Source organism: Canis lupus, chromosome X (genome assembly GCF_048164855.1).
Source record: "Canis lupus baileyi chromosome X, mCanLup2.hap1, whole genome shotgun sequence".
NCBI classification, from domain to species: domain Eukaryota; kingdom Metazoa; phylum Chordata; class Mammalia; order Carnivora; family Canidae; genus Canis; species Canis lupus.
The window spans coordinates 98,448,095-98,464,599 of NC_132876.1; the positions used below are offsets into that span (position 1 = coordinate 98,448,095).

Here is a 16,505-nt window from a genome sequence, read left to right on the forward strand (position 1 = left end):
TGAGTGTCAGCTGCAAGATGGGTCTTAATGAAATCTGACCCACTTTGACTTTCAAAAAAATCTTGAATTCTTAGTGAAAAGATTTTTTTCATATGTTAAAGCCTTTTTTCAACTGAAATAGTATTCTCCTTTAAATAATCGATACAGAATCACCCACACAGATATTTGAGTATACTAAGTCATACTCCTTTTTTGAAAAAGAAAAAAAAATCTATTACTATTAAAGTGTGATGTCTTTGTTACTTGAATACTAATCACTTTTTTTAAAAGCTAGGTTTGGCCAATGACTTTGAGGTTTTTTTTTTTTGAAATAACATTTAAGGACGTGGATTAGACAGCTTGACACTTAGACACATTTGTGTAAGTAGTAATTTATTCATCATTCACATGTACTTAAATGGACATTATCATGATAGCAGTTGTCAGAACAGAACACAACAAGTGATGAATTTAGATATTATTTTAAGATGTGATGAGAAAAATCAGAGGAATATCTTAAAAGTGAAAACTTTCAATAATATGGTGAAAAACAGGAAAAACTGAATCAACTCTTGGTTCCACTTAAGAGGCTAAATCTTTTGCAAACACATATATACATTGAGATAAAAATAATAGCCACTTGGATGCCTGGGTGGCTCAGTCATTTAAGCGTCCGACTCTTGATTTCAGCTCAGGTCATGATCTCGGAGTTGTGAGATCAAGTCCCTTGTCAGGCTCCATGCTCAGCACAGAGTCTGCTTGTCCCTCTCCTACCCCATCTGTCCCTATCTCTCTCTCTCTTTTCTCTCTCTCTCTCCCTCTCCTCCCCTCTAAAATAAATAAATAAAGCCTTCAAATATAATAATAATAGTGGTCACTAATATGTCTGGAGGGAAAACAGCATGGCTTGCAAGTAAATACATAAGACTTTCTTTTTAGCCTAAGGGTATAATTAAATGAAGAGGAACTATCATAAAAAATTTACCAATCTAACTTTTAGACATGCTGTTGCATCGATTTTAATGAAGAAAATCCATTTTATGTTCATTTCATTTGACTTGAAGCAGTCAAATATCTTATTCCTTTGTTGTTCCACTTGTAGGAAAGAAAAGTATTTTTGGAAAGACTAATTCAGGAGCTACAATAATCTGAAAAGAAAAGTAGATAGTGTAGGGCATTTTACATTCTTTTCAGCCCTCTTCCATTTAATGATTCTTATCTCAGCTCTTCGAAAATTTATATTCATCTCTGGCTCAGTTCTGTTTTTGTATTTCTAAGTTGATAACAATATATTGAATGGAAAATCAATTGAGCAAAAATTCATTTTGTTTCAGAAGTGAATGCCTTCCCTGTGCAACTAAAATTACATAATCATGCCCAGTATAAAGCAAACTAGGTGTAGCATTGTGCACAGGTAACCTCACAACCTTAGATTCCTCTATTAATTATTATTCATACACACCAAGGTAGCTTAATTTGTCTTAACAGAAAAAAAGAACCTCTTGGGAACTACTACATACAAGACCATACCTTACTTTGTCCTGCATTTGTGTGGTCGAAAGTGTGGCATTTGGTAGCTATGGGTAGGTTTTGGCTTGGGATTCGTTTCTTTATAAGCCTATATAATAACAATCATCATTAAATTATAACCATTGAGTGCTTGGAACATTCCCTGGCATAAATAGGTGCTCAATAATAATTTTTGGAGTGAGTGAATAAATAAACTTGCACAAAAACACAGGACAAAATGGTCTCTTTCAGATATGTAAGACCTGTAAAAATTATTTTACAGATGACTTGCCACCCCATTTGCCATCATTCTAATTCAAGCCATTGTTACAGACAATTCGAATTGTCTGTCCCGAATCTACAGACACTCATTTTCACTCTTTTCTCCTTTCTGAAGTGACCACAGGCTTACACTGGCCTACTTGAGATTTTCCAGATGAGTACACCACACCCAGAAGAATGTGACCTTTCTGTCATTCCCACCTTATCTACCCAGGGTGTCACTCAGGACCTGCCTCAGCCTCCTTTGAACTTTGCAAACCCTGTTGGCATAACTTCACATAGCATGATTACACTGTTCTTTCCATAACCCACTAAACTGTGTATCTCTGGTCATGAATGTGAGTCTGTCACAAGTTCTGTTTTCCCAGTGCGTAGTACATGTATACATAGTATGTATATGCATAGTACATAGTGGTATAAAATAAGTGTTTTCAACTGAGTAGTAAAGAAATCTAACTAAAAGAGTTGCTGAGAATATGCCAATTCCTCATTGCATAAACCTTCATTATCTGCCCTGCAAAGGCCAACTCATTCATACCCACCACAGCCTGGCTCCAGGAACACGCCCACCAGGGGTGCCTGGGTGGCTCAGTCAGCTGATCCTCAGATTTTTATTTCAGCTCAGGTCATGATCTCAGGGTCCTGGGATCCAGCCCCAGGCTCTGTACTGAGCTAAGCACGGAGTCCGCTTGAGATTCTCTCTCCCTCTGCTCCTTCCCTCACTTATGCACTTCCTGTCTGTCTGTCTGTCTGTCTCTCTCTCTCTCTCTACTCTGTCTCTCTCAAATAAATCAATAAATAAAGTCTTTTTAAAAAACGCTCCATGATGAGTCTTCCACAATGACCCTGTACATCATGCTTCACTTATTAAAGACTATTTGTCCCACTCCAAACACATTAAGCTTTCCTACTTCTTACCCTTCATTCAAGCTCTGAACAAGTATCTTTTCTCCTCTTACCATGCTTTCTCTTGCTTTATCAGTTTTATGTCTAGTTCAAGGAAACCTTACAAAGCTACATGATAGAGGAGGAAAGAGAGAAGTCCCCCCTCTACCTCAGGGGAGTCTTAGAAGTTGGCCCCAGGGTCCAGCTACCTGAGAAAGGATCTGAGTCTGTGGCTCTCAGGGATGAGCTTACTACCTGCTGCTTTGTAGACTCTCCCTGGACCAGACCAAATAAGACCTTGCATGACATTGTTTTCCTCATGTTGCCTGATGCAATGACAATGCTTAACTGATTGTAGGTGGGGTAAAAGAAGGAGAAATAGGCCCGAAATTCTCATTCATCTTCGCAATAGTCCTGGGGTGTCCATGTCCCTATCCCTCTCTTACACAGGAGGAAATGCATGCAAATATTTGTAAATGGACTTTTTTTCTAATAGAAAACCCCAAATGTGTGAGAGAGGTGGAGAGAGAGAGACAAAGACAGAGAAAGAGACAAAGAGAGTCAAGAGAGTGAGAGAAACACCAATTTAGCAATAGAGCCCAGGTTGGATTTCAGCCCCGTCTGTCCTCTTGGGCTGACCACTCAGCAACCTCACATGGAGACCCTGGGATGCAGTTTTTTCTCTTCTCCTATATAAATATCCTTAACATTTTTATTCAGCCTTGCCAAAATGCCCTCCAGAAGACTATGCCAAGGTGTATCACCACCAGCAGAACATATTTTCCTTAAATAGATTACTTCTCCCTTTTTCCCACTTGTGCACTTTTATGAAAACTCTCTGATTTAAGGCACCAAAAGCTAGAATGTTAGGTTCTTGCTCAGAGGCTTAGAGGCATGTCAGAAATTAGCACGTACTCCAACATAAAATAAATCGAGTTATAGGTCTAAAGAATTCAGTTATGGAACCTGAAGGAATAAGCTGGCTCTTTTACTTAAGCATTCGGTGTCAAATTTTTTAGGCAACTGTGTTTATGAAGCAATTTGAGAAGAGCTATTGGTCTGAAGTATTAGTAATTAATGCAAAAAGGCCTAATTCTCTTGAGTGTTTATTCTTTAATACAAATGTATTGAGGGGTTATCACGTGCTGGATTCAGGCATACCCTGATGAAAAAAAAATGATACAGAATTGCCTTAATGAAGATTAGGGTCCTGGGATGGCACAGATGATGAATTCATAAATAGGCAAATATATGCGCACTTTGAAATTGCCATCTAGGCTAAGAAGGAAAGGTGCCGAGGGGGAGAAAAACAGAGAGCTCTCTTTAAACAGAGAAACCAGGGATGAGCTGGTACTCACGGTCACATGAAGTGAGATCTGAGGTTTATGAATAAAAGCCAGCTGGGTAGAGAGTAAAAATGTCAAACTCCAGGCTGAGAGTACAGCACACACCAAGGGTCTTGTCAGGAATAGGTTTGGTGAGTTCTAGGAACACAGCATCTTCCACGTTCTTATTAAAAAGGCCACTTCTCAAGCCTACCCTGGACCTCCTGAATCAAAAACACTGGGGACAAGGGGTCCTCGGGGGGGCTCAGTCAGTTGTCAGTTAAGCAGCTAAGCATCCGAATCTTGGTTTCTGCTCAGATTATGATCTCAGGGTTGTGAGATCCAGCCGTGTGTCGGGCTCCACACTCAGCACAGAGTGTGATTCAAATTCTCTCTTGCTCTCCCTCCGCCCGCTTTTCAAATAAGTAATCTATAAATAAACAAACAAACAAACACTGGGGACGGGGACGAGACCCTGCAGGCTCTTGGTTAACAAACCCTCCGGGTGATGATGATGCATGCTGCTATTTGAGAGTCACTGCCTAACAGGGATGTGTGAGCCACGTAGGGAAAGGTGAAAGCAAGACAGGGGTAGTGATTGATAGTAGTAAATGTGGGCACAGACCGTGAACATTTTAGACTGTCAGGGACGTTCACAAACCCAAAACACCTGTTAAAACTTTAAACCCTAAGCTATCTAACAAGAACCCGTGAGTTTGAATATCAATGTCCTTGTGGCTGATATTTTTAATGGCTTATGAATTATTACTTATTTTTAAAGAAGTAAACAGATTTCACTAACTGACATTTTGCTTGATGTTTTGCCACATATAATTAAAATTTCTTAGATAGAAAATATTGGCATTTCTTCTGTTTCCTTAGAAGCCTAAAAGCAGGGCTTGCTTAAGGGATTTATTTATACTCATTAGAGACCTTTTTATTTTAATTGTGCCTATTTTGCATTTAGCTTCTGCAGAACACTTGTGAACTACCTTCTTATTTAACTATGTCTTTTGAAAGCTGTGGAAAACTTGAAATGTTTTAGGGTTTTGTTTTTTTGGTTTGTTTGCTTCTTTTTTTCTGTGAAGAGAAAATAATTAGCAGTCACAGTTAGGATTACAGAAACAAGTTTCCAAGGAAATTAGAGTCACGAGATGAGTACAACTTGTTCTTATAAGTAAAAACCTGTCCTCCATGAGCACTTCTGTCTTGTTACTCATTTCCAATTTATATCTGTGAAGGCAAAATGAACAACATGCATTAAAAAAGAAGATAGACACTATTAGTGTGGTAGAGCTGTAATTCAGCTTTTATTTTCAGAACCTTGAGGTTATGAGCTTCAGAGTGAAGCCATGTCTGGAAAGATGATGAATTATGATAGATGCAAATAAGAAAGTGTTAAAAAAAGAATTTATGCTTTTGTGTTCAGGTATGCGTTCTTTTTCAATAAAACGAAGAGAAACTAGAGATCAGTTTTCAGGAAAATGTGAGGATTCTTTATGGGAAAAACATAGCAGTTAATTGCTATGCTTTGAGTGGCACAAATTTGGAAGTGTGGGTGACCCTGAGGGGAAACCAGAGCTAAAATATAATTACTGACAATTGTTTGATAAATAAAAGCCCAGAATTTCTTCATGCCTACAAACTTCGTATTATTTTCCTAAAATCTGGGTTGGTGTTTGTTTGTTTGTTTTTTAATTTAACCTCCCTCTAAGTCATCCTGATTATGCTACATCTAGGTCATTAGTTCTGAGTCTGTTTCATTATTTATGTCCTTATTCTGTTTGCTGGTCAAAAGTGATTGTGCCCAACTATGAAAATGTACAAGAGTTGCCCTGAAAGCTGAATGCAAGGAAGACAATGAAAAGAAACAGCATAATGTTTTGCCTTCGGGCTATCACAATAAAAACCAATGCTGGAATGGAATGCAGCCGCATCTCTATTAAAAAAAAATACGTGTTTCAATGGCATAATTTATTGTCAAGAATGTCTACCAGAGGCAAAAGTGATACGAAAGGCAGAGGGATGAACTCAATAGTCTGCAGTCTACCTCTTCTGTCTTAGCTCTACACAGTCCCTCAGCATTGGATGGAAATCAAGGAGTTAATATGGAAAGGGCGGCCACTCTCCATTTTGTTGGGGATCTACAGGACAGTTAGTAATGAGAATTCACACATGAGAAGCCTCTTGTTTAAAAAAAAAAAAAAGGGTGTCTGACCTCTGAAGTCCAAGGGTAAAGGAAATTGGGGGTCTGGATGAAGTTCGCCTATGTGGTAGATACTGTTGGCACCCCAGCCAGATTCCTTCACTAAGCTGGTGTGCTCATCCCCCAGCAGCTCTGAGAGTTGGCTGCTAAAAGACTCATAGTCACATCCTGTTCCAGAAAACCTCCCTCAGGCAAAAGGAAGCCACTATGCCTGGGAAATTACACTACCCCTTCTCCCCTAAGACTGCTGGGGGCAGCTGGTGGCTGATACCCAATTGATGGTGGAGTAGACAAGGACAGCCCCTTTGTCTCAAGATGGAACTGACTATGATATAATTTGTGCTCCAGAGCTTTTCATGGGATCAAGCTGATGTTGGGCTCCAACTGAGACCACATCCTTACTTAGATTTTCTGTCCCATCCACCTGCTTCTCTCACTTAAGATCTCTCAGACTCTGCTTCTCCAAAACCCAGCCTAAGTCAGTAGGTATCTGAGACAAATGCTGAACCTTCCTCCTGGGCACCACATCAGGAAGTGAACCAACCAGAGTGCAGAGCCAAGAATTACAGTTACCAATGGAAGTCTCCAAGCCTGATGCATTTCAGGAAAGGCTTTCCTACATCTCGTCTTGTGTTTCTTTGTCTTTGGTCCAATGACATTTGAGCAGCTCATGTCCCCCTGGGTATTTTAGAAGCTCTAGCAGGCCTCTGATCCTCTGGGCCAAGCAGTGTATGGTCCTTGACCCTCTTGGCCCGATTAGCCATCCAGAAGTGCAGAAGCTGCCAACAGCTGTGCTGTACCTACCCCCGGATCTTGGGTAACCGGGTTCTAGGAAGCCTTCCCTGAGCCTCCTGTAGGAGTTCCAATAACAGGAATCAAGATCTGTGTTTACAGGACATGATTTCCATTTCCTCCCCCTTGCCTTCTCACTACTAACCCAGCGTGAAAAACCCTGGGACTTTTCCTAATGCCTCCTCTTTTTAGACCGTTTTCCAGGGGTTTTGGTTCTCAAACATTTGTTCAATAAGGCTCCACTGTAGAGAGAAATGCAGTTAGCCACTATTTCATCTTTTAAGTAGTATTTGTGTTGTAATTTTCTTTGCACGACATCTATAGCCTGAGAATGGCCTTTCACCCTCAGACCTGATTAATTGTGAATATCCTGTATGTGACATGGGACTTCTAGGAATTAGTAGGTTAAGATTTCAGGAAGAATGTTTAATATCCCTAAGAAGGGAAGTTTTTCATATTATCAGTAGCCCCATTTATATATATATATATATATATATATATATATATATATATATGTAAATAAAATCCTTTATATAGGGAACCCTGGGTGGTGCAGCAGTTTAGTGCCTGCCTTTGGCCCAGGGCGCGATCCTGGAGACTCAGGATCGAATCCCACGTCAGGTTCCCGGTGCATGGAGCCTGCTTCTCCCTCTGCCTATGTCTCTGCCTCTCTCTCTCTCTCTCTCTCTGTGACTATCATAAATAAATAAAAATTAAAAAAAAATCCTTTATATATGTGTGAGCATGTGATACGTGCCATGTCACACAATTTATAAATAAACTCCTAGGTGGCATTGCTAATTCTCATGTCCCAGAATCTCTTCCCCTCCTTGTCTGCTTGTGCAGCTACTCCAAATGTGCTCTTCCTTGGATTGTCCTGGACTTCCACCACTGACTCCTCTATTTTCTCTCCACCTACAAGCTTCACCTTGCTTCACTTCCTTCCCAATCCAGTTTTAGATTCTATGGTATATTTTTCAATGACATTCCAGCTAAAATTTGAACTCCTGTGTCCCTGAGAAAGAGACACTTGACATGACCCCAAACCTAGGTCAGCCGCTTTCTCCATGCTTGCAAGGAACACTGCTGGAGAAGGAAAAAATGGGGCAAATGGTCAAGATTTGTTTTAAAATGTTGGTCCTGGGCCTCTGATGGACCCTCAACACCATCTGGCAACCTCTCTGGTTTCTGAGGTCAACTTCTGTCACCATCTCTGTCATACCTAATTCAAATGTTCCCACTTGCCCTGAACTCATGTTTTCATTCAATGAGTATTTGTTCAACACCGATTTTATGCCAGGTCTATTGCTTCATATTTCAGAGAGGAATTGGAGGCCCTCAAAGTACAAGTCCCTTGACTTGTTTTTTCCAATCCTTTAAATCCACCTTCTGCGCCCAGCAACATAGTCCCTTAACTATCAAGCCAAAGCTTCTCCCTCCAAAAACAATGTTTCCTTGTTAATAGAAAATTCCTTTCTTTTGTTGCAATGTGGTTGATGACTAACATCCTAAATCTATATTCGAACAAATCTTTAACAACATAAGGATAAGCAACGATCTGACAGCCAATTTAATTTCATAAAAAGAAGAAAAACTTGACATATCAGACTTATATATCATTCTAAATCAGTACTTTTATATCTATAATCAGACAACATTTAATGAAGTGAAAATTTTGCCGGCATGAAACTAGTCATAATAAAATTAGACTTGGTTTGCTCTTTCATGGAGAACATATTCCAGATGTTTAAGTGATTCAAAGAAAACCCACAGTATAATGGCTCCCTTCAATGTTTTCTCACTCACTGCTTCCAAACTAGAATAAAATCTAATGAAATCCCGGTAGCATTTAAATAGCACAGGATATTGTTCAGAGTTAACTGTACTTTTTTTGACATTTCATGTTCAGTGTTTAATCATTTAAACATATATTTCTATGTATAATATTACAAGCTCTAATATTTGAAAGATAGTCAAACACAACGTTACATCCACTTAAATGACACAGTACTTGTACTTTGTAGTCTTTACATAGTGTGGTGTCTTGCGATTCAGTGTTTAGGGAGCCATACTACTTACTAGGTAAGCTTCTAGGCATTGTCAGTCTACAACAGCAGGGAGCCATCCTCAGGGTAGGAGCTGCCACCAGAACCTAGGGCAAATGCCAATGTGGAGACTGACTTGAATGCTCTCCCACCTCTTTTGTCTTTTCCTCTTTTCTACCACCAGTTACTTTGTGGTAACTGTTCTCATGGGCTTAGTGCCCTCGTGATGATTTCTAGCTGGCTAGAGTTCTTCATTCTGCTCAGGCCCATCATGATATCTCCCCTGCGTGAAACTTCACACCAGATGATCATTTTACCAACTGATCTCCCCCCTCCACAGTCAAAGCTTCCATTTATCCTAACAGAAATGTAATCCAGATTAAACTAAACATATGCATCCCCCCCACCTTAGTTAATGATGATACTTGTAGCAGTAGCAGTAGTAGTCAAGTAGTGGTAGTAAAATTTATAATAGATTTCCTCTATTGCAGCTCAGAAGGTAGAGTTCAACAGTTAATTGGAAAATTCAGTTCAAAAAAAAAGAAAAATTCAGTTCAATCAAAATCATAAAAAAAGGGATCCCTGGGTGGCGCAGCGGTTTGGCGCCTGCCTTTGGCCCAGGGCGCGATCCCGGAGACCCGGGATCGAATCCCACATCGGGCTCCCGGTGCATGGAGCCTGCTTCTCCCTCTGCCTGTGTCTCTGCCTCTCTCTCTCTCACTGTGTGCCTATCATAAATAAATTAAAAATAAAATAAAATAAAAAAATCATAAAAAAGGATGTCTTAAACATTTTATTCGATCTTAAAGTAGTCAACCAGGATTTTAATGTTGTGTGAAGGTTTCTTCTTTAAGTGTAGATTCACTGATTAGACTTCTCCATAAATCATGCCAATGATGAAGACTTTGATTTCCAGTTCCAGTTTCTTTAATGTGGGCAGAGCCCATCAGGAACCATGAAAGGCATACAGAACCCTTCTAAATTTTTCAGATTATTTTTCTTGTCTTTTACAGTTGCCTTGTCTATACCCAATTCAACAATATTTACTTTCCTTGTTCTCTTTTAAGCACCATTCTAGAGTGTTTAACCTAGTTTTCATGGAAATAATAGCTTATTTTCTTTTAGACTTAAATTTCTTTGGTTTGTGGAATTAAATTTAATTATGTAGTTGCAATACCAACTGGCAAAAAGCAGGTCCGAGAACATATACACAACTGACAACTCAACTAATGAGAGCCGCAGGCCATGCATCCTGACTGATCACTCTAACATTTTATTTAGAGGCTTTGAGAGGTCCCCATCACTGTGTTTCACAGAGGAATGAAAACTACTTAATCTGGTGACTCTTACGTGGAGATCAGTTAAGAGAGTTACTGTAATTGCTAGATGGAAGCAAGAAGAAGAAGGAGAAAGAGAAGGAGAAGAAAGGAGGAGAAGGAGAAGGAAGGAGAAGGAAAAGGAGCCATCAGATCCCATGGTGGTGGGGAGAGAGAGAGAGGGAAGGAGAGAGGAAAGAGAATGAGTGTTGTGATTAAAGATGTATACTAGAGCTTAATTTTTTGTCCTCCGAAACACCAACAGAATATTAAAATCTGTGTCTGGATTAAAGAGGGCACATGAGATGAGCACTGGGTGTTATAATATATGTTGGCAAATTGAATTTAAATAAAATATTTTAAAAATATAATATAAAATAAAATCTGTGTCTGGCATTTTGGGGGGAGGAAGTGAAACCCAAAATATTCCAATAAAAGGCATTTGAACGTGTGCATGATGTAGTCCAAAGAGAGCTGAAACCTGCATGTGACTGAGACTGATGCTTCTGAAGGGCACAGTGGAGACCAATGATTAACATACAGGGTTAATCTGCAGTCTGGTCAGACTCGGCCTGACTGTCCTGCCATCTCTGTAAGGGTTCCCTGTTTCCAGTTCCCACTCATACGATATTGATTTATGGTTCCTAGAAACACATGTGACTATCTAGAAGAGAATGCTTTCATTTTGTAATCATTGCCCTTGTCTAGGTTTCTCCATTGACATTTAAGAAATCTGTTTTCTAGGGGCACCTGGGTGGCTGAGTTGGTTAAACAGCCGACTCTTGATTTCAGCTCAGCTCATGATCTCACAGTCCTGGAATCGAGCCCCACATCAAGCTCCACACTCAGCAGAGTCTGCTCCAGGATTCTCTCTCCCTCCGTACTCCTCCCTCTCCCAAGCATGCACATGCACACACACACACACACACACACACACACACACTCCCTCTCAAATAAATGAATAAATCTTTAAAATAAATTTGTTTTCTAACCCTTTATTACACAAAACAAAGTGATTATGGATTATTTCCTTTTAGAGATATGAATTTACATCGGTGGATTTTACCTCCTTCCATGGGATTCTTTTAATCTGTTTACTTATTTATAAGGCAATGGAATAATAATATTAACCATCAATCCCTATTAAAAACTTTCTCAGTTTCAGGCTGATTCCTATGACATTCCACTGACATGAAGTTGAATAAAGATGAATATATCAGATAGGGAGTTTTTTTTTTTTTTTGCATGTCTGTGGTCAGACAGAAAGATTTATTCTATTTTCCTTTATTTTTATTTTTTATTGACATATATTTCACAAATGATAAAATTTACCCTTAGGGGCAGTTATACAGAGTGATTATCACAATGTCTTATATTACCTAAGAATTATGTAAGAGTCTTATATTCCATACAGTACTACATTTTAGTAGTGAGATATTCAGGTTGATTCAACAGGACAATGCCATTCTTAATTAGAATGTACATACTGGCTCTTTTTATTTGGAATGGGAGGGATTTGGAGGGTTATAGATGAAGTCAGTGTAAACAGTGGTTTTATTAACATAGTGAACCAGAGAAATAACACCTACCCAGATCAAGCAAATCAAAGCAGCACATATAACCAAGTAAGTGATGTTGTCCTTGTGCGTAGACATTACATTACACAAACTGTTCTCCTAAGTGAAGGAATTTGTCCCTTAGAAATTGCTCATTGGAACATTTGGACATCATACATCATGTTAAAGATCCATAAATGTCATCTCAATAGGGTAGATATGATGCATGGTTATATCCTACCCATATCTGCATAGGGTTCTTCTACTCACCAGATTGTCATGATGCATTGCATCAGAGAATTCCATTCTAGTGTTTCAGAGACAGCGGAGAAGCCCCATGGGAGCCTTCCTAAGTCTTTGCCACAAGGACTAAAATACCACGAGACCAGGAAGTCATTCTTAGGGCTTGACAAAATACCCTAATCTCTAAATGAATCTATTTATTATGCAGTTGGTGCAAAGTGTGAATGTAGTATTTCATTATCAAGTATATCTTCTTATTGTAAAAAAAAAGAATCCATTTGTGGTTGTAAAATGAGTAGAACTTAGAATCTAGCAGTATATATTTTCTGTTACTTTGCCAATTCAGAATTACTTTGGAAAGTAATATAATATAATCACTAAGAATATGTACTCCGGAAGCAAGCAACCCTGGGTATGTATCCCAGGGTCCTCAATTTTGGCCCATTGAAACTTAGGCAAGGTAAAACCTCTGCAAGTTGTTTTCTCACATGTAAAATGAGAATTCTACAAAATTTTATTTTGTAGGAATAAAAGTATTGTTGTGTGGACAAAGCTCATCACAGGATTAGGCACCTAAGAAATGCTCTATGCATATTAGTTATTATTATTCACCCATTCACAAATGTTCGTGGTTGCAATATCACTTACAATAGAGCAAATGTCACTAACACTGCACCCCAAACAGAACAAGGTATCTTTTAGTCTGCATGTGTCTGTTTCTTTGCCTTAAATGTTCTCATTTTCCAATTTACCCTTGACTATTTCACACAGGCGCTTCGAGGAGAAATTACACCTCTGAAAGAGAATGTCAGCTACGTCAATGACCTTGCTCGCCAACTCACTACGTTGGGCATTCAGCTGTCACCATATAACCTCAACACTCTGGAAGACCTGAACACCAGATGGAAGCTTCTGCAGGTAGGCACATTATAAGCATTGCAGCTCCTTGTTACAATAAGAGAATATATGGGTAAAGCGTGTTTGTAAGGAATAAGAAAAGAAATTTCTTAGTGTGATGTTCCGGATAATATTTCGTGAGAGTAGGATACTTTCTGTTATTTAGTAAGTTCCTATATAAATGTTTTCGAACCAATTAGTAATCATTTTTGTAAATAACTTAAAGTTAGATTTTCCTATATCTTGCAATTAGCATGGAAGGTAATGCTGAATCATGATGGAAGAACTTAGTTACTGTCATACAATTACTTTTACTATTGTTGTTCGGATTCTTTAAACATCTTTACCTCTGGAATCCTAATTTAAACAACAGTCAATGGAAGACATGTTTTAAAATCTTTTTAAAAAGAACATCCTATCACAAACCTATACAGGGAGGCTTTTCATAGGTTGGCATGATAAGTATAGAGACTAGAAGCATGCTCAAGGTCGCACTTACTAGCTGTGGGACCTTGGGCAAGTTATTTAACCATTCTGTGCTTTGGTCTTTCATCCCAAGAAAATGGGATCTTAAATATTTCTAAAATACCAGTCTATTATTAGAACGAGTAATTCAAAATATGTCAAAAAGTGCTTGGAATTGTGCTGGTTACCTAGCAAATGCTGTACACACTCTGGCTCTTGGCGCTACTGCAGTTATAATGATTATTATTATAGCATACAGGCTTTGGAATCAAACTTCCTGAGTGACCTTGAAGTCACTTGTCCTCTCTGATTGTCAGTTTTCTCATCTCTAACATGCTTGCTGTAAAAGTAAACATTAATTCACAGAGTTGTTAGTACAGTACCTGGCTCATAGTGAGAACTCAGAAAAAGCAGTGTGTATATGTTCCCTGTGTGAAGGGCACTGTGTAAACTATACTATACTATACTATACTATACTATACTATAGTATACTATACTATATATTTGGGTATACTCTACTATACCCCAAACCCTCAAACTGATTTTAACCACAGAGTTAGAGAATCGTTTTGTCTCTCTCCCCAGTTTCATAGGATCAGAAAGTATACTCCTGAGGACAGAAGAAACTGAACTTAAAAATATTTGTTTTCAGTGTTTCAGTAGGAAAAAGAAAAAAAGATGAAGCAGATAACTTTTCATATTGGCAGTCCATTTAGGGGTATGATTGAAAGTCCTGTTGAAGAATTGCTAGATCTTTAATAAAAACAGGTTCCAAATTCAAGACCTCTTGAGATCTCCTCTAATTTAATTCTCGTTGTGATGGATAGTTTTGAAATGTTTGTATGATAGATTGTTATAAGTGGCATTGACTAAAGCAAGGCAATATGGTTAAGCAATTACATGCCTTTCTGTGTCTATTAGTTTCAGAGTGGCCAAGTACTATTAAAACCTTATCAGCTTGATCCTTAGTATATTTTTCACTTTAAGCATAAATAAGGAAAACCATAAATGTCCAAGGAAAAGCAGTGGCCACATTTGTTCTCTTCAAGCACTCTTGAACTGTATCTTAAAATTTCTTTCAAAGAACCAAATGCTGCATTTGCTTTCAGGATGTGGTATGAGATCTGTGACCATGTAAGCTTACAAATGAGGTCAAAAGATGATGACTGATAAGCAAAGTTTCTAAAGATCAGTACTAAGCAAGCCATTGTAGTTGTACTCTTTATGTAGACGTAAAGTGTGAGAAAATATTAATAGCCTCAGTTTTGCTCGTTCTTTAAAATGAATAAAGACTTGGTTATGAATATAGGGAAGTATGTGAAAGGAGCTGATGTAGGAAAAAGAGGACTAGAGTGAAGAGGAGAAGCCCTGACTTCAAACTGAAGCTCATTCTTTGACAGTGTTATCTTGAAAAAACCATTTACCCTCCCTCAGCTTTAATTCCCTCATGTATAAAATGAGGCGATCCCGTTCGGTTTCAGGTCACATCCAACTCAATCCTATGATTCTGTATCTGGATATCTGGGCAGGGGGTTGGGGGAGGGTACTCGTATGACAAAATTTAGTTTAGAATCAATATGGTAGCTTCCTCTATTCATAATACAGATGTGGCTCATTGGGATTGTGTTTCTCCTTTTTTCATTTGAACTTTTAAACCTCTCATCCCAAACCCACATATGCACAGTCTTCTCATACTAAACAGTTCGGTAAATTTGTGGTACCTGCTCTTATTGTGACAAATTTCACATTTTTTTTTGATATGACCCGAAGGATATGCTTTAAAAATATTTTCAGCAGAAAGCTGATAAACCCAAGGTTCAGGGTTGCACATAACTGAGTCAAGTTGATTCCATTTTTTTCTTTGACCATAATTCTAACTATTCTGCTATATTATAAATGGGAATCCTTGTTCAGAAAGTGAACAAAGCCAAGAAATGAGGTCCGCATTAAATAACTTCATCCCCATTACTGGAAGCACAAGTCATATGTCCTATCAACAACATTTTACGGTTAGAAGAATGTATCTGACTCAAGAATCACCCAACTTCTGTGGCAGGAAGCTCGAGCCTATCATCATTATAACATCAGATTTCTATAAAAATAAATAATTTAGTCACTCACAATTCTATGTCAGTTATGACATCATGATAAAAAAAATTTGTACAAATTCATCTCTATTTCTTTGTCCACTAAGAGAAAAATCAAGAAATAGAGAGTTGGAATAGTGGGAAGGCACATATAAACCTAAGAAAATGAGTTCTTGGGATCCCTGGGTGGCGCAGCGGTTTGGCGCCTGCCTTTGGCCCAGGGCGCGATTCTGGAGACCTGGGATCGAATCCCACGTCGGGCTCCTGGTGCATCGAGCCTGCTTCTCCCTCTGCCTGTGTCTCTGCCTCTCTCTCTCTCTCTCTGTGACTATCATAAATAAAATAAAAATTTAAAAAAAAAGAAAATGAGTTCTAAATTTGGGCAAAATAGTGTAATAGAAGAAAGAGAGTTACATAGTGCCAAGCTATATCTACTTGATACCAGAATATCCTGGGTTTAATTAGACAATCCATTAATTTTTATTTTAAAAGAAAGCCATACTGATCTTTTAGCTCTCTGTAATATCAGTCAAAATGTTAGAAACAGATAAACAATGTAGATATAACATCAACAGCAGAATAAGACACAGTCACGATTTACCTGTACATAGAAATAGAGTACAGAGCGCTCTGAATTTATTTACAATGCATAAATGGAAGTTTAGAGACATTGGTTTCCCTGTTTGAAACTCTGTAGGAATAAAATCCTATTTTCTCCCTCAGAGTGGACACAATCGTAGGGATGTTTGTCCTGGACTATGAGATGATATGTTTTGGGCTTAGGAAACATCATTCCTTGTAGTTAGGAGTTTTGATGTGCATTAAGTCATTTAATCCTCACAAAATTATGATGATGCTTTATGAGTACATATTATCACTATTCTCTTTTACATGTAAGGAGACTGAGACTTAGATATG

At 38.4% G+C, this 16,505-nt stretch overlaps 1 protein-coding gene across 15 annotated transcripts in view; it reads left to right on the forward strand.

Moving 5' to 3' along the window:
• Positions 1-16,505, forward strand: part of DMD (dystrophin) — a 2,167,959-nt gene that overhangs the window by 1,841,379 nt on the left and 310,075 nt on the right. For all 15 annotated transcript variants that reach the window (XM_072818058.1, XM_072818060.1, XM_072818056.1 and 12 more), the window contains one exon: positions 12,910-13,056. In XM_072818058.1, the coding sequence (XP_072674159.1) occupies positions 12,910-13,056 (147 nt within the window). The remainder of the gene's footprint in view (positions 1-12,909; positions 13,057-16,505) is intronic.